This window comes from Pogona vitticeps, chromosome 1, assembly GCF_051106095.1.
Source record: "Pogona vitticeps strain Pit_001003342236 chromosome 1, PviZW2.1, whole genome shotgun sequence".
Classification (NCBI taxonomy): Eukaryota; Metazoa; Chordata; class Lepidosauria; order Squamata; family Agamidae; genus Pogona; species Pogona vitticeps.
Genome location: NC_135783.1, coordinates 103,363,360 through 103,381,782, shown reverse-complemented (window position 1 = coordinate 103,381,782; position 18,423 = coordinate 103,363,360). Strand labels below are relative to the sequence as shown.

Below are 18,423 nucleotides of genomic sequence, written 5' to 3'. Positions count from 1 at the left end.
TACAGCGCTTTAATTACTTGCTATGACAGACATTCACTGGTAAATAGTTATATCTTTGTAATATTGTTATATTTGCAATACTTTAACTTTAATTCTAGTATTTATTTATTTATTTATTTATTTATTTATTTATTTATTTATTTATTTATTTATTTATTTATTTATTTATTTATTTATTTATTGGACTTATATACCGCCCCATAGCGCTACAAGCACTCTCCGGGCGGTTTACAATTTTTAATTATACAGGCTACACATTGCCCCCCCAGCAAGCTGGGTACTCATTTTACTGACCTCGGAAGGATGGAAGGCTGAGTCAACCTTGAGCCTTGAGTCAACCTAGTACATATTATCAGTTATGTTTTTATTTCAGTCTGAGGTACATATTGTAAGAGACCCTGTCAGCCCTATTAGTCCCTATCTTATATTCTTATCACTGTCCTATCAGATTCCTGGCTGAACATAGATACAATCTGATTGGTTAAACACATTCTATGTAACGATCACATTCTGCTTTTAATAAGCACATTATAAATATTCATATACACATAAATATGCATTCTGTGTTGCACAAATATCAACATGTTTGCTACAATACATGGCAGTAAAGGCTTGTAGACAGCCACTTGTTAATAGCTTGCAGTGAATAAGGAATCAAGCAACTGATGTTCCACCACAAAAGACTAACATTAATATATGTAGGCAAAGTCTCTCCTGTACATAAGCTCTTGGGAGACCAAACTCCGTTTAATGTGTTCCTATTGGGGAAAAACTCACCGGCAAGCGAAGAATCCCCCATCTGGCTGCCATTTTCGCCGCCTCGGTAAGTGAGGCGCGAAAACGCTGCGGGCGGCCATTTCCCCCCAGCTGGGCGGTGCTGGCTTCCGAGCGCCCGCGGTGGACGCTTCCCCGGAGGTTGCTCTGAAGCAGGCTTCAGAGCAACCTCCGGGGAAGCGTCCACCGCGGGTGCTCCGAACCTTCTCCCCCCAGCTGGGCGGCACAGGTTTCGGAGCAACCACCGGAGAAGCCTCCACCGCGGGCGCTCAGAAGCGCCCGCTGGTCAGCTGGGGGAAAATGGGGCCTATGGGGAAAAATCACAAAGTGATTTTTCCCCATAGGAAACATTGCAATGCGATCGCAAAATCCGCATCGCTATGCGGATTCGTCGTTAAACGGGGCACTCGTTATACAAGGCACCACTGTACTGAAAGCATGGAAAGTTAGGCTTTCTTTGATGTCCTTCCGCAAGCAGGCAAAGAACTTTCTCTTCAGGTCAGCTTTCCCTAAATGACTGGTGATCTGAGAGGGTTTTTTTTTTTTTTTTAATTGACTGTTGTGCTCTGTTGTTTTAAATGTGTTTTAGTATTGATTTTATTTACTGTTTTAATATAATACTTGTTTAATTCTTTTTAAAATATTTGTATATTTACTGTTTTAGCTTTTAAATCTCGTCTTTTTAATGATGTAAGCCACCTTAGGCCTTTTTTTAAAGGAGAAAGGTGGGATAAAAATATTTTAAACAAACAAACATGTATTGTGATTTAAGGCCAATGTAGAAGAGTGTCCCACAGAACAGACTTCTGCCTCCATGAGGTTGAGATTCAGTGTAGATCTGTTCCTAACATATTTCAGGGGAGCAACTAGAACAATTAGTTATTGGCCCAATGATCAAACAGGTATAATAGCGCAGAAACAGGGAAGAACTATCTCATACACCAACTCCATGGAATTAGCAGATCACTAAGATTATCTGCATAGGACACAAGATCTGGATTTAAGCACTTAGAGACCATCTGACCTGGTAAAACTAGCATGCTGTGCTAAACATACCTATTCATATGGCTGTGGATCTTCCTACACTTTATTTAATGGATTCTGACCAGAAAGAATATATTCAGGATTGACCTACTGACATTTGAGAGAAACTTTCTGACATTGACCATATGTGTATTTGTGGAAGTGGGAACTCTCATGCACTTCTCTCACTACTTATTCTGCTCTCCAGTTGTAAAATCAAATGTGTTCTACACACTTGGCTATTCTTTCAGAAGGAAAACTGCACTGGTCAATTTCTTTGAACCTTGTTTTTAACTGATTTAAATCAGCATTTAATTGTTGAGAAGATGATGGTTTAATATATGTGCCTTATTATTGTAAGCATATATTTTGAAGGATTATAATACTGAAGGGTAAGTTGCTGAACACATGCCAGTCATAATCCTATTTTTTATGATGTACCCTTTCTTGCCTAAATTCTTTTTAGTCTCTCTTTTGTTAAGAAGTTTTAATCATTTTGCACTGCATGATAGAAGGATATGAAATACACTATATATTACTGCTGCTATTGCTTTGTTACTGTCTCCTTCTCCTCAAATGAAGAAAGCACTCCTGTTTGATCTCAGTGATTCCCTTAAGGAAATTTCAAACAATGATTTAATTAGATGTCAACTCTTTTACATCAGTGAATAATGATCAGGTAGTAAGATGATTCCGGAGTGTGGTTTTTGCTTACAACGCTCTACAGAAGGGCAGCCATTTTTGTTAGATGCATGAACCAACACCATTGGCCGTTAAAACTGTAGTCCATCAGTAGGACTTTTAAGATCAAGTACTCAACCATATGTTTATTAAAAAAAATCTCAGTTGCCATTAATCAATGTTCCCAAAGTTTACTTTGCTTCATTAGTGACTAGGAAGAAATAACAACTCTCAGTATATTATACAGAAACACACACACCTGAAGAAAGAGAGGAAGATTCTCCCGGACTGCAGACAATATCGCTGCAGGCAGCTCTTTGTCTTGCTGAAACACAGTGTGTGGCAAAAGCAAGCAATCTATTATGCGGAACAAGAGTGGCTGTGCTTTGGAAGTAGCCAGTATGGCTGCCCAGGACTTCACAAGGCATCCTGTTGAATAAACGCCCCCCCCAAAGAAAACCCCCAAAGATAATTTTTTTAAAAAGGAACAAACTAGAGGGGTAAAGCATAAACAGGCATTCTGCTGAGCCGCATTTTCCACTGGTAACTATAGCAACTAAGATGTCTCATCTTCATATAGCCCGCTTAGTCAATCTGGGGTAGGGAAGGTCCATTCAAAGCACAGCAAAAGGAGAGTTGGGAACTCTTAAGCTAAAAAAATATGAAGTGGGAGAACTGTAGTCGGGTCTCACATCTTAGAAATAATAATAATAAAAAATTTCGATGCAGCTGCAAGGAGCTCTGAGTTCAATCAAAACAGCAGTGTTGCTAAAGTCCTGCCACTACATACATCTTAGTTTACACTGATAACACCTTCTGATTAATAGTTTTATACACCACTCTTACAGGTTCCATCCTGTGAGAACACAGAGGAAGATACTACCATTTTCAAGTCCCCAAAATGTGCCACAGTAGTTCTTCCACAGCAATGCTTTTTTCAGGAAGTTGCTGCTGGAAAGATCGGTTCACTAGGGCTGATCCCAACTTATTTATTTTGTATACCATTTCTCTCCCAATTAAAGTAAGGCTTTATTCCTAATTGAAGGACACCCCCCCCCCAGACTTCCAACCTCCTAGCTCAGGGTAAGGGCATGTTCGCCACTTTGGGAATGTTTTTTAGCTGATCGGTGTGGTATAAATTCAATTAACCAACTTATCAATAAAATTTGAAGCCACAAGTTCAGAGGCTAAATGTTGTTATCATTTAAACTACTAGTGGTCTGATCTGAGCTTTTATTTGCCTTTAAAATAAAAACATGGCTCAGCAGAGCACTTTGAAAATGGGACCACTAGCCCCCTCTGAAATGATGCCAGTTATTGACAGTGGGGCTTGTATATATGCACTTTAGAGTGTGTATTTGAGACTGCACATGAAGATGAAGTTTCCACTATGTGTTTGTATGTTTAGATGAATTTGAGACAGAGGAAAGCGTAGACAGGAAGGGAAGACCTGCCATCTCTCTGTTTTTGTGCTATTCCTCCAATGCTATGATGCTATTCTTCCGATGTTATGAAGTCAGCTAATGAAGTCTGATTTCAGAAGCTACAGTAAGAAAGGCTGGACCGGGCTAGTTTACGGATGAAAGGTCATTAGGGAATATCAGGGATATCCAGGAAAGGCTAGGAAGGGATTCTCCCTGAAGCCATGGAAAACCATTGCCAGTCAAGAGTTCTTGATACTGTGCTTCAGGGACCCATGGCCTGATTCAGTATAAGCCAACTTCTTATGCTCATACACAGACGTGGCTTCCAGAGACAGAATTTAAACTCCATGACTCTACTGGATTCGTTTCTTGCTTAGCTGCCACTGCCAATGGAAAGGATGACTTCGCTTCAATATTGGAAGCACCCCACCTAAAACTTATACCATGGAATGCCTTCTTGGGAGGATATTTTATCTCATCTCAATTTTATCTCAGCCTCCTTATTCTTAGATATTTATGACACAGTGAAGAATTTAAAAAACTCAAAGCCTTCTAATAGGTTATTTCTCTCCCAGATAAACTTATTTATTAAAGCATGTAGATAAATCTTACGAAATTTATTACCTATAATTCTGTAGGTAAGATGCAATCCTTCTGCAGGCCCTTTTCTGGTCAAATATGGCTTTACATACTTTAATACATCACCAATATATTCTAGTGCCTTTGCCACCATGGCTGATTTTTCAGCTAGTGTCTGAAGCCCGCTATAGTTTCTTCCAAAAGCCTGAGAAAATTATCAAAGGTGTACAAAATAAAGAAGCAGAGTTAATATCAGGCCACAATGTACTGTGTTGTCCTAACCAGACTTAATTGCTGAAATGGAAACTCCCTCATGTTTAGACCCAACGCTCTTTCCCTGGGTTTCTCCAAAACTGATATTTATAAGAAATACTGCATGTACCTTAATGAACTGAAAAACAGCATCCTTAGGATCTTGTCTGTAAATGGACTCCCCAATATTAGCTTGTGAGAAGGTAGCTGCTACTTCAGGTAGTTTAAATATCAGTCTTGTGAGTTCAGACAGCTGCTCCAGGTAATTCTTGTCTATTTATTATCAAAAGAACATGGAACAATTTGGCATGGCTCAGTGGTAAGCTGCTTTCCACAAAGAACATAAAGCAAAACCATACAGCAAGATGTATCTTGGAACTTAATGAGTTGCCAAGATCCTTGCCTCCTGCGGAATATAATCAGCTCTTGAAACTTCCTGATCTCGTCTTTCTGTTTGTTGCTCCTGGTTGCTAACATCTATTTTATTTCAACAAATAATAGAATAGGCAAGGAGCCTCTCAGCCAATCTTTGAAATAGCTCAACTACTGCTACTGTCAAATCAGGCCATTCTGACTTCAATGTAGGAACACTCCGTAAAAGGAAATCACCTAACTGAAGTATAGCTAACATTTCATATGTTTTAATTACACGATTCTTATCACAAGTAGGGCAGATTAAAGAGTAAATCTCCCCTCTCTATCCAGCTTACAGTATGACAATGGCCAAAATCCTGTTGCTCAGTGTAGTAAACTACATTAGAGGAGACCCACTGAATTAATGGAAATTTGGTAAATCAACTCCACCAGGAGATCCATTGATTCAAATGGGCCTACTCTGTGACTTTTACACAGTATGTTGCAGTAGGTGCAATGGAATCAATAAAAACTACAGAGGAGTCGACTCGCCAAATTGGCATTGATTCCAGTGTGATTGACTATGCTAAATAATAGGATTTTGGCCAATGATAAACAACACTGGCAACTGCAAAGACAGGACTGGACTTGTATTGCCAATGCCCAATCAGAGAAGAAAAGCAAAATATTCCCCTAATTTCCAGGGGATCCCTCCCACTATTTGGAAATATACCTTGCCAAAACATATGTGTCTTTGTTTACAAATATGGGAAGACATATTTTGAAAAATAACAATAACACAATTCACTATTTTAGAGGCTAAAACATTAGCACTTAAATCCAACATAAAGCCAGACAGTTAAAAATTCCTGCTAGGGCAGTTGCACTGGACTATGCTGTACTACAAGTGCTTACACAGCTCTCATGGAACAACATACAGTATATACTGGATGCCACTCTTGCAATAATGAAAAACTGAAATTCCTAGTACAATGAATGAATTTTGTGTTAGCACAATGAAATTAATGTATGTAAGTCTAAGTTTCCTAGAGTGGTTGTTCGACTAGATAGGTAGGATAGAAATGCAACAAATAAATAAATAAATAAATAAACAAACAAACAAGTAAGTAAGTACGTTTAAGGGACCACACAAGGTATTTAATTAAAAAGAGGAAAGAGGTGAGATGCATTTTGATTGTAACAGATAAGCAGGGTAAGGTCTCCCCCACCAGTAAACCTAAATTGCTAGTAGTCATCTCCTGACAAAGGATATTTACCAGCTGTTTGCTCAGCATCTGTCCTGACCAAGGTATCAGCAGGCTGATCGAGAAACATTTGCAAAATGCATCGAAACCAAGACTGTACCAATAAAGCTTGGTAGGATGTTTGACCCATACCATTAAGAGTTTCAGTCAATGCACTGTGGGGAAGAAGGGGAAGAAAAAGAAAAGGAAAGTTAACTTGTTCAGTGTGTGTGTGTGTGTGTGTTCTTCTCCATAACATGTTTCAACTGTCTTTATTAGAGACGGGCACGAACTGTAGTTTGGCAGTTTGGCACAGCACCCGCATAGGTGTTCCACGAGTGCTGCATCCTTCCTTGCCCATTCACCAGCTGCAGGATGCTTCCCTCTTCCCCACGCACCAGCTGCAGTGTGTGATCGCAACAGAGTAGGCCTACTGAATCAATAGAGATTCAGCAAGTCAACTCCTCCATAGGTACCTTTGATTCAAGTGAGCCTAAGCTGACTGTGACTTACTTGCCCAGATTTATTTAACTAATTACATTTTTATCCTGCCCAACTAGTGGCAGAGCCACTACCCTGGGCAGCTAACAGAACGAGATGAAATAACATAATGATAAGGTAAGTCACAGTTGGAGTAGGCCCACTTGAATTACTGAAAACTTATGGAAGAGTTGACACAACAAACTCCCACTGATTGAATGGACCTCATCATAGGCATCCTTCAGTCTCGAGAGACTATGGTAACATGCTCTGAATCGAGGAGTGTCCTCTCCAGAGCATGAAGCCCGGGTAAGATAATATGGAGGATAGGCTGTTACCCAAGCAGCAAATCCCCCCTCTCCACGTTGCTGAAATGGTCCAATGGAAAGGCAAGAGCCAATACGACTGGTTCCAGCAACGTTGCAGGAGTTGGCAGAACGACACGAGCTGCCTTCGGGACTCCAGCTCCGGATTTTGCCTCGAGGTTAACTCCTGAAGCCTTTTCCATCGGTGGATATAGCCACAAGGCAGTGGAGGTTTGAAATCAGAGTTTTCCTTCTCCTAGATGGGCTGCCTTCCATGGCTGACGAGCCCCACCTACCCGGCTGAATGGACCTACTCTAATGTGATTTACCACACTAAGCGAGACGATTTGAGCCAGTGTATCCCAACTAAAATCTGTAAGTTTCTTATGATTTTTTTTTCATAAAGCTTTTCCAACCAATCTCTGAAGGCATCAAACCATACAATCAAACTACTTTAATTACTTAATTTTTTAAAAAAAGAGAGTTTATATTGCTCACCTGTTTTGTATTAAGTGACTTAGGTATCTGGAAACTAGCTTGGGGTGAACCATATCATCCCATCCAAATAGCTGCATCATTGACCAAACTGGTTGAGGTTGAAGGTCTGATGTACATGTGCTGGGCAGATCCAAAGCCAATAAAGTAAAACCTGATTTTTGAAAAGAAGAGAAGGGAGAAGAGACTTGGGGCAAAATTTTATGGGTTGCCTTATTCTATAATATACAGTGGTGCCTCGCATAGCGAGGGTTAATCCGTTCTGGATTAACCCTCACTATGGGAAACATCGCTGTGCGGGAATAAAAAAGCCATAGAAACGCATTGAACTTTGTTCAATGCGTTCCTATGGCTTGAAAACTCACCGTTGTGCGAAGTTCTTACCTTCCGGTAAGCGAGGGCAGCTCCGGGGACCTTCCAGAGGCCATTTTGGAACCGCCGATCAGCTCTTCTCCCCCGTGAATCGCTTAGCGAATATCGCAGTGCGAAAAACCTCCATAGGGGCCATCACTGAGTGAATGCTCCAGCGATGGCCCAGAGCCCCTCGTTAAGCGATTTAATCGCTCTACGGGGCGCTAGTTATGCGAGGCACCACTGTACTGCCTAACAGGTTTGCCTGCCTCTCCAACCCTCCCAAAACCCCACCATAAGTCATCTGGAAGAAGCCTGTGTTCAGTTTCTGAATGGGAGCAGGAAAACAGAGAAGAGTTCTGGTTGCTTATTCCCTTTCCCTGCCAATCATACTTCTCCTTAAAAGCCATGTCTCCTAGCTGCTTTTCTCCATACCGGTGTGGGCGAGGGTGGGGTACATAAATGATTAAATGACACACAAGGTATTCTTTGTTAATGATACTCTTCTTTAAATTTAATGAAACCAGGAGCTTTCATGAGGGTTGCACCCACATTCCTCCCTCACAGACCCTGCAAAGTCAGGACCTTACTTCCCTCCTTGACCAGCTGGGCACATTTCGCAAATACTATTGTGTTTCGAGGAGTTCCGCAAAGGAAGCTGTGAATTTCATCAAAACTTCCCAAATAGCTGGCTAAAGCTTTCTTGCTTGTAGCTCACAACCATTTCGAAACCTGGGTGAAATCCAGTTTTCCTTGAGAGACAGGGTCAAGGAAATGTGCAGAGAACTACAAAATACTTGGTGCAGCTGTCTTTCTTTTTATCTTGTTTTGGCTCCCCCACAGCAGTTTTTCACACCTTTTGTCCTGCCACATAGTCACCCCATGACCTGTCACCTGGCCTTTTCCCCTGGCACTTAGGGGAGCAGGAAATGGGAACTGGAGTTCCATGAACTATCATGAGACATTACAACAGGGGTAACACAAACCAAAATAGTTTGAAACCCACTAGGCTATATTATAATATATATAATATAATATATATGCATATCCATACATGTTTTTCAGACTTTCATTTCTTTAAACGTATTACGTACATCATATTCTTAGTGCTGATTCTCACTTACTGTGTTGATTCAGTGAGCTGTTTATTTTTCTTAATTCTAAACCAATATCTCAAGAAAACCAGAGCGGAGTCTTTAAGCAAGGCAACTGGTTTCTGCTTCAACTTAGTGTCTGCGTCCTATAAAATATCTTCAAAGTGGCAAAGCATTTCATTCCTACAACATTCTTTTCCATTACCATTATATCTTAATTATTGCAAAGCTGCTGAAGTTCAAGGGGCCTTTCTTCATTTCCATTATTGACCGGGTCTTTGAGAGCTCATAAACTCAGTTCTTAATTCATGTTGGGGTAAAATACATTTAAATTCAAATCTCTCTTTTCTAAATATTATTTAAATGGATTCAGTGTGCCATTATTGCTAGACACAAGGCTTGTCAAATTGAAATACGCAGTGCTACTATATGGGAATTTCATGGAGGAAATGGTGTTATATGAAAATACACGGGACCAGATCAGATGGGCACTGCTCTGCTGGAGTCAAGGATCACTCCTCTTACAGTTTATTCTCAAGATGTTATTCCATCTGCCAGATTCCGAGCGACTTCCCAGCAGTATAAGACTCCTGACTGCAAAGCATTTCGTGTGCGCCTTTTAAAAAACCATAATGTCACACAATGCATTTGGAATGCTTGAAATATATACATATATATGCAGAGAAACATTTACTAAATGAATGCTATTGCAATCCAAGGGAAACACGGGAGGGGGAGGAATCTCTAGAAACAGAAGAGTTATGAACAAACTCATTTAAGCTCAGAGAATATGCGCCACATTTCTATGATGAAGCATTAACCATTAACCTTGCCAAAGATTAGAGCTCACATTTCAAATGTAACAAATTATATCCGGGGGGGAGGTGGGTTGGGTGGAGGCTATGCCACTCAAGCTGTAGATCCAGGAGCACCCTATTAATAAGGTGAGCACGCCAGAGCATTCTAACAAGGGGTGTGCGCTGTCTGCACATGCGTGAGCATGGACATGCACATGTACGTAAAAATGCTGGACAAGAACAAATCATGTGCAGACAAATTCTACTGCATTAACTGGCAGGTTCTAACGTAAGGAGGAGAATGTGGCAAGGGCAGAGAGAAGGAGAGACAATCACAGCCCAAACCTGCAGCTGTATCAGCAAGCTGAGGAGGAGGAGGACTCTGTGACATTCGCTGGCCCTTCACGTATGGGAAGAAATTTCTCCAGAGAGCTCTGGCTACAGCCAGGTGGTGCTCTTTCGCCACCGATGACAGCTGTGCCTTTGGCTCTGTATTCCTGAACAGCAACCACCCTTGGCTGGAGTGTTGGTGCACAGTCCTAAGGAGGAACAAAAATAAGATTAACGTTCAGGATACTGGGGACGGAGCCCAGCTGATCTCCTCAGCCGTGCAAGTACAGTCTCTTTACTCAGGGCGAACGCCAAAACGGAGAGATCATTTTCTATAATTAAAACCTTGCTGCAAAGACATTTATGCATACCAGCTATTTGATGGATAAATGATGGCATATTAAGCACCATAAAGTTAATGTTAATTACTAATGTCAACCATTAATTATGCACTTCTTAATGTGTCAGACCCAAATGAGAAACAGGCAGAGCTTAAATGAATGTCTGCATTTATCAAGTGACAAGTAAGTCTGCTTACAGTACGAAGTCAGATCTCCAGGAGTCCAGGAATCTGAACAGACACTGAAATATACACAAACCGGCTATTTCCTACACCATATTTCTCACTGATTTTTCCCCATTTTTGAAGCCTCCATAGACAGTGGACCCTCTACTTACGGAATTAATCCCTATTGGAACGGTGGCTGCAGGTCGAAAAGTCTGTAGGTCGAGTTTCCATTGACCTACAATGCATTGAAAACCGATTAATGCCGTAACTGGCCATTTTTGTTCCGTTTTTGTTCCATTTTGGTTTTTTTCTCGTCTGTGGGTCGATTCTCTGGCTGCAAGTCGACCCTAAATTTTGCAGCCAGAGAAGTCTGTAACTCGAAAAGTCTGTAAGTCGAGGGTCCACTGTGCACGTATGATTATCACTCACTTCTCACATATATTGTGCAGTTCTACTTTGCAGCCGTTCCTACAGACTTTGCCAACGACATTTTGCTGCCTGTGATGGGGTGGGCAAATGGGACCATCCACCCAACCAAATCAAGGTCGACAGTACCCAAAGCCAACCAAAATTATTTTAACAAACCTATTTTAACAAATGAGACCAAAATCTCACAATCCAGTTCTAGTAGGAAAACAAAGAACAATAATAAACACCTTACTATTGCCTGCCCTTTCATGAGCACCCAAACGGCTACCTACAGCGGACACCTCATTCTGCTTGGTGGAAGCACCAGCTCTGGTTTTACAAGTGGAGGAAAGACCAGAGTAACCACTATACACAACATCAGTCTTTTCTAGAGACAATGTGGCATCAATTCAATAACACACTCAATTTTCTTTGATTCTGCTGGGTACCATTCCTGCTACTTAATCTAATTTGGAAGTTGTGACTTTCTAAAGGTTCAATAGAGATGTGCCCCCAGGGAATCAACAATCTTAGAGAAATGTCTGGAAGGAGGGGCGGGAAGCATTAATAAATTTGTCTGGCAGGCTAAGATACAAGGCATTACTGCTCTTGGATGATCAACTAAACAACATGCTTATTAAAAACAATCTGTAGCAATGTGCTATCATTGCTGTTCCTATTTATCTCCTGGTCAAGTCTACTGAGATTGTAGATTAAAGGAACAGGCAACATTATTACATTTGCTTTATTAAATTCTATAAACAGCCGTGTAATGTCAGAGTCAAGGTATTTATAAGACAATGACATACAAGGACAGTCAGACATCTCATAACTCTTAACTTTGCTGCCCTGCCATAACCTATAAATGGCATGCAGACTAATCACATATTTTAAAAATAAATAAATAGATCTGAAATCTGACAAATGCCTTTCAAATCTTTTGCAAGCATATTTTCATTTCTTGAGCTGAGCCTTTTTCCCCTTTCTGAGAAACTGCTGGCTCAGAACTATGTTAATTTGATCAACCACCTTTAGTTTGCATAGCTTCACAGTCCATGATCTTTTGAGAAGGGAGTGATGGAAAGGAGAAGAAGAGTCCATCATATTTTTCTTTCCTTCTTAATCCATCCCAATCAATCATGGTACATGAGGGGTAGGAGTCCTTGCTGTTAGCCGCCCAGAATGGTATGATATACCAGATGAGTGGGATATAAATCAAATAAATCAAATCAATCAATCAATCAATCAATCAATCAATCAATCAATAAATTTTGCCCCATGCCACAGACTTGCCTGTAAATACAATAACACTCTTAACATCCCATATACGGTAGTTCAGTCCACATACATGCCAGCTGTGAATTCATGCCTTCTGTAGGGAGACCTTTACATACAAAAAAGATGTTGAGAATGGAGATGTAAAGTCAGTGACAGTAGCATCCCCCCAATCAGCTGGCCATCTCACCTTCATCTAGGATCTGTAAAGTTCCAGACTGTGAGCTCCCGTGTGGACGTGGGGGAAACAGATTTAACAGATGGCACTCTGAGGGAACCCTATTACAAGTGGAGCCTAGATGGCAGGAGGAAGGAACTCTGACTGAGACCCTGGAGGGGGAGTTGTGGGCTTGGAAGCCCAAGCCCTGAAGGGAGCAAGGGGGCCTTGGGATCTGAGAAATAGAAAGGAGGCACCGGAGGTGGGGAGACAGACTGGGACGGGAGAAGAGAAGGAGAAGGTGGAACAAGGATGGCAGGTGGTAGTTGAGAAGATGGAGGAGGGATCCTGGGAGCAATGCCTTAGAAAGCCCAGTCGAGGGTTTCCAGGTCCAGGAAGAGCTCCCCGAGGAAGCAGGACCAATGGGGATTGGGAGTACAGTATACAGTGGTGCCTCGCTTAACGAGCGCACCGTATAATGACGAAATCGCATAGCAATCCGTTTTTTTTGGATCGCTAATGCGATCGCTCAACGTCATTTAGATAGGGCAAAAATCGCTTTACAAAGATCGGCAAGCGTTTCGCTTACCGATCTTCGCAAAACGAAGCCCCGACGATCAGCCGTTCGGCGGACAAAATGGCCGCCGGAAGCTCCGTAATGGCTGCGCGTAGCATTTTCGCGCCCTCCCCTCACTTAACGAGGGCGCAAAAATGGCTGCCGGCCATAGGAAACCTCGCTGAACGGTGAGTAAAGGAGCCTTTTGGAACGCATTAAACGATGTTTAATGCGTTCCAATGGCTTTCCCTGTCCCGTTCAGCGATGTTTCGCTATAGAGAAGGTTAATCTGGAACGGCACCACTGTATACACAAAGAAGGCCCCTGGATGAGGGGCTGGTACAGTCCAGGGTGCCCAAGGACAAGGCGGAAAGACACCTCAAACTGTAGCTGTTCCTCGTAGTGGGGAGAATGGCAAGAGAGGGAACAAAGACGCTGAGCCAGCCAGCCTAGCCCTGGAAACCTATTCCCACTCAGCTGAGATGCTAGCGGAGACTGCATCAGCAGGCACACCAGAATCAGCAGCCTGTGAGCCACAAGGAGACTTGGGTGCTGACATTGTTACCCTTGATGCAAGTACAGTACTGTTGTTGGCCCAGAGTTTCAGGGTAATGGGAAATTCCTCATTGAGAAACACAAGACTGAAATCCCTCCAACTGAAGGCCAGAGAAATAGAAAACTTGGACCCATTAGAACGAAGAACTGGTTCCTGGGCATGGCAGGAAACTATCCTGGGGCTGGTCAAAAAAAGTTGTGTTGTAATCCCCAACCTAGTTATAATAAACCCTGTTTTGGTTCAAGGACTGGTGCCATCCTTCATGGATCAAGGAACAGAAGAGTGTCTGCTAACATGGATGGGCTGGGAGGGCTCACAGATGACTTTTCTCAAACACAATCTCTTCCATGAAATCTGAAGTACAGTACTGCAGGGAGGGCTATGTTTTATAATCTGATGAACAGCTGAAACCAGTTTCTCTTTTTTCTCTTCTCTCCACCACCCCCATCCCTGCTTTGATATCATTGTCAAATTTTGATAAGTATCTTGGAACTGCAGGGCTGGAAGGAATCCTAGAGATCGTCAAGTCCAGCCACTGTCAAGGAGGTCCAGTGGGGAATCAAACTCCCAACCTCTCTGGCTTTGCAGCCAGATGCCTAAACCACTGAGCTCTCCGGCAGCTGCAGTCTGGTCTCTTGCTCCATCCTAGTACTCATTCAGGATCTTTACAGGGGGTGAAGACCCATAGACCCACCTCCATACCAGCGTTCTTAATTTCCCTCTTCTACCCCCAGCCCAACTTTATAAAGTCAAACAATGGACTTTTCTCTCTTGCCATCCAAACACACAAGCAGTCTGTTATTCATAGCAGCAGTCACTTCCGTCAAAATAGATCTGCTTATCTGGAAGTCTGTGGGTATCAATTTCACACTTAAATATACTCTCCAGAGAGCCATGATCTCATAAATGCAGTTGATACAACAGACTTGATAGAAGCATTCAGCAAATGCCTATGTTCAGATGCAAATAAATGCTCATCATCCGGGGGGGGGGGAGCATTGGGGCCCTGAAGAACCAGTTTCGAAATATAAACCAAAACACTTCCCACACTCCCCAGTCTATAAGGGCAGTTGAGATATAAACTATCTAGCTATGTAAGTTGGGAAATACTGTAAATACATAGTATATGTGCAAAATTTTGTACTCCTGTGTCTGATCATTTGGGCAAGAGGGCTTACAATTGCTGGAATCTCCTAGTCAGTACGAACCATTCAGTTATAACATACTCAGTTATTTAAGCTGGACCTCAGCAGTATTCGTACAATAGTTTTTCTAGCTTTTGCTGTTTCAAAGACAGACGGAGAAACAGAGAAAAACACACACTTTTGGTGTTGCTTATATGAGGATAATTGTCCATGGCTTGCAGCCTATATCTTTATACAAAATCAGAAACTCCCTGACACTGTCTGACTCCATGAAAAGTATGTGTGCCTAGGGTAGCTGGTTAGAAGCATATCCTCATGGTCGGCTGTTCATGAGCACAGTATTAATGGTTATGCATTCCTTCTTGCTTACTGGTGCAGGTGGGGGCAGAACAGCACCTTGGCTGGAGGAGAATGTTACCATGTTTTCTCTGCCAGCATATGTTGGAGGGCCTTGGTGTGTTTTGACTGACTTTTGTCACTCCCTTCTCATCATCCTGCATCCCTCTGTTGCCCTCCTCTGCTTACCCTTCCCTTTTTTCTGTCTACCCATCCTTGAGCTAGCAGCATCACTACTGAAAAGGAGTCAAGGACAAATTAGCACTTGGCACTACTAGTCTGTTCCTTCTCCATGCTTTAATCCCCCATCAAATGTGGCACCACTTTGGGAAGGTCTTGTGGCTAAACTCCTAGACCAGGGGTGTCAAAGTCAAATTCATCAGGGGCCGCATCAGCAGTTTGGTCCCAATCAAAGGGCCGGTTGTATCTGTACTGATGGCCTTGCAAGGACCCCATCCAACTTGGTGGGAAAAGGAAGGAAGAGAAAGTGTGTGTGTGTGTGTGTGTGTGTGTGTGTGTGTGTGTGTGTGTGTGTGTGTGTGTGTGTGTGTGTGTGTGTGTGTGTGTGTGTGTGTGTGTGTGTGTGTGTGTGTGTGTGAAGGAAGAGAAAGTGCCTCTGTGTGTGTGTGTGTGTATGTTTGTGTGTGTGTGTGTGTGAGAAAGAGAGATAAAGGAAAAGAACGTGTGTGTGTGTGTGTGTGTGTGTGAAGGAAGAGAAAGTGCTGGGGTCTCTCTGTGTGTGTGTGTGTTTGTGTGTGTGAGAGATACAGGAAGGAAGAGAACGTGTGTGTGTGTGTGTTTGTGTTTGTGTGTGTGAAGGAAGAGAAAGTGCCGAGTTCTGTGTGTGTGAGAGAGAAAGAGAGAGACAGAGACAGAGAGGGTTACAGGAAGGAAGAGAATGCGTATGTGTGTGTGAAGGAAGGGAAAGTGCTGGGGTGTGTGTGTGTGTGTGTGTGTGTGTGTGTGTGTGTGAGAGAGAGAGAGAGAGAGAGAGAGAGAGAGAGAGAGAGAGTTATTTAGTATATGCAACTCTGCTTGGATCTCGCAAAAAAACCCGCATTCTTCGGTCCTTTGAAATCCTCAGGCATTCCAATCGAGCAAGAGAGAGAACGGAACGTCAGGGAAGGGAAGGGAAGGGAGCAACCAGCCAGCCCTCCCTCCCTCCTCTCCGCGGCTGGGTCGAACGGCCGCCTCCAACGTTACCCAACCGGGCCGGCGCATCGCTCCGCGTTCCCTCTCCTCTCCCTCTCCTCAGGGCCGCGCTGGCCGCTGCCTCCCGCGTCCCCCCAGCATCTCCTCCCTCCGCCTCGGAGCCCGGCCAGGAACTCCCACCGCTCCCCTTCCCTTCCCCTCGGGGCGACAGAGGCGGCGCGGAGCCCCCTCCTCGCGCGGCCTTGGAAACGGCTCTCGCCTCAGGCCAAGAGCGAGCGAGGAACAGGCACGGGAGGGAGGGAGGGAGGGGGAGCGGGGGGGCGGAGGGAGAGGAAAGGAGTGACAGCGCCACAGCCAATCGGAAGGAGGACGTAGCCTTGTTAACTTGAGCCATTTTTTCAATGAATTTACTCCGTGCAGGCACGGAGTAAATTCATTGAAAAAAAAGGGGGGGAGGCTGCAAGGCTGGCGGCGGCTCCGGGGGCCATCAGTCGAGGTCTGGGGGGCCGGATTTGGCCCGCGGGCCTTGCTTTTGACACCTGTGTCCTAGACAGTCCCATATTCCTCTGGATCAGTGGGGAAGATTCTTAAGACAGTATTTGCAAGAAGTTCCATAAGGAAAGAGAAAAATGTTTTCAAGAATAAAGGTTTGATAAGATATCATACATCTGTATCTATGCACATACACCTTGATCTAAATACAAAGCAAAAGTGCTGCTTATATACCGCCCGCCCCATAGCACTTCAAGCACTCTCTGGGCGGTTTACAAGTTAATTATGCAGGCTACACATTGCTTCCCCAGCGAGCTGGGTACTCATTTTACCGACCTCGGAAGGATAGAAGGCTGAGTCAACCTTGAGCTGGCTACCTGGGATTTGAACCCCAGGTCATGAGTACAGTTTTGGCTGCAGTACAGCAGTTTAACCACTGCGCCACGAGGCTCAATGGAGTCTCGACTTACAGTTGGCTCCACTTACCTACTTTTCGACCGACGGAATTCTCCGGCCGCAAAGTTTTACTTCGACTTGCGGCCAGAGAATCGACCTGCGGACCAGAAGGGGGAGGCAGGGAAAGGCTTTCCCTTTCCCCGCCTCCCCCTTCCAGTCTGTAGGCCGTAGGTCATGCCTCGGGATACCTTCCGGGGCTGCTCTGCCGCCATGGAAGGCATCTTGGAGGCCCCACCAGCACCAACAGTGCTTCGGAGTCACTATCGGTGGTGGTGGGGGACCTCCGGATGCCTTCCAGAGAAGCCATGGAAGGCATCCGGAGGTTCCCCACCACCACCACCGCTGCTGGGAGCTGAGCCGCACCCGGCGATCCCAGCCATGCTCAGACTACTGGCCATTCCAGGAGTCCGAGCATGGCTGGGATCGCCTGGCGCAGCGTGGCTTCCAGCAGCGGTGGTGGCGGGGGGGAACCTCCGGATGCCTTCCAAGGCTTCTCTGGAAGGCATCTGGAGGTTCCCCCCCCTGCTGCCACCACCGCTGCTGGAAGCCGAGCCGCGCCACGCGATCCCAGCCATGCTCAGATCCCAGTGGCTCGGCTTCCAGCAGTGGCGGCGGCGGACCTCAGGATGCCTTTCCCGCCGCCATGGGAGGCCTCTTGGCGGTCCCCCCCGCCGTCGATCGTGCCTCCGAAGCACAATCGGCAGCGGCAGGGGACCTCCAAGAGGTCTCCCATGGCAGTGGGGAAGGCCTCCGGAGGTTCCCCCCCCTGCCGACACAGGCTTTCCCAGGATGGACGGGCCTACCTGGGGAGGGCTTCCCCCAGTAGGCCCTCTCTACTGCCTGGGAAAGCTTGGTAGACCGGGCCTACTGGGGGAAGTGCTCCCCTGGTAGGCCCGTCCACCCTGGGAAAGCCTGCGTTGGCGGGGGGGAGCTCCGAGAGGCTTCCGGCGGCCACGCCGAAGCCCTCGGAGTCCTCCAGCAGTGGCAATGGCGGTGGCGGGGGACCCCTGGAAGACTTCAGAAAGGTAAGTTTTATTTTTAAAATTTTATTTTAATTTTGTATGTGTATGTGGGGGGGGTGGGCAGGTTACGGATTAAATGGTTTTCAATGCATTCCTATGGGGAATGCATTTTCGACCTCCGTACTTTTCGACCTACGGACTCCGTTCCCACACGGATTAATTCCATAGGTCGAGACC

General features: G+C 44.5%; 1 protein-coding gene across 3 annotated transcripts in view; it reads right to left on the bottom strand.

Annotated features, from left to right (window-relative positions):
• The window catches only part of MMS22L (MMS22 like, DNA repair protein), a 113,882-nt gene that overhangs the window by 17,571 nt on the left and 77,888 nt on the right, over positions 1-18,423 (bottom strand). For all 3 annotated transcript variants that reach the window (XM_020782627.3, XM_020782707.3, XM_078380297.1), the window contains exons 15-20: positions 10,199-10,392; positions 7,615-7,765; positions 6,365-6,507; positions 4,864-5,006; positions 4,527-4,686; positions 2,738-2,907 (exon numbers count right to left, since the gene is read on the bottom strand). In XM_020782627.3, the coding sequence (XP_020638286.3) occupies positions 2,738-2,907; positions 4,527-4,686; positions 4,864-5,006; positions 6,365-6,507; positions 7,615-7,765; positions 10,199-10,392 (961 nt within the window). The remainder of the gene's footprint in view (positions 1-2,737; positions 2,908-4,526; positions 4,687-4,863; positions 5,007-6,364; positions 6,508-7,614; positions 7,766-10,198; positions 10,393-18,423) is intronic.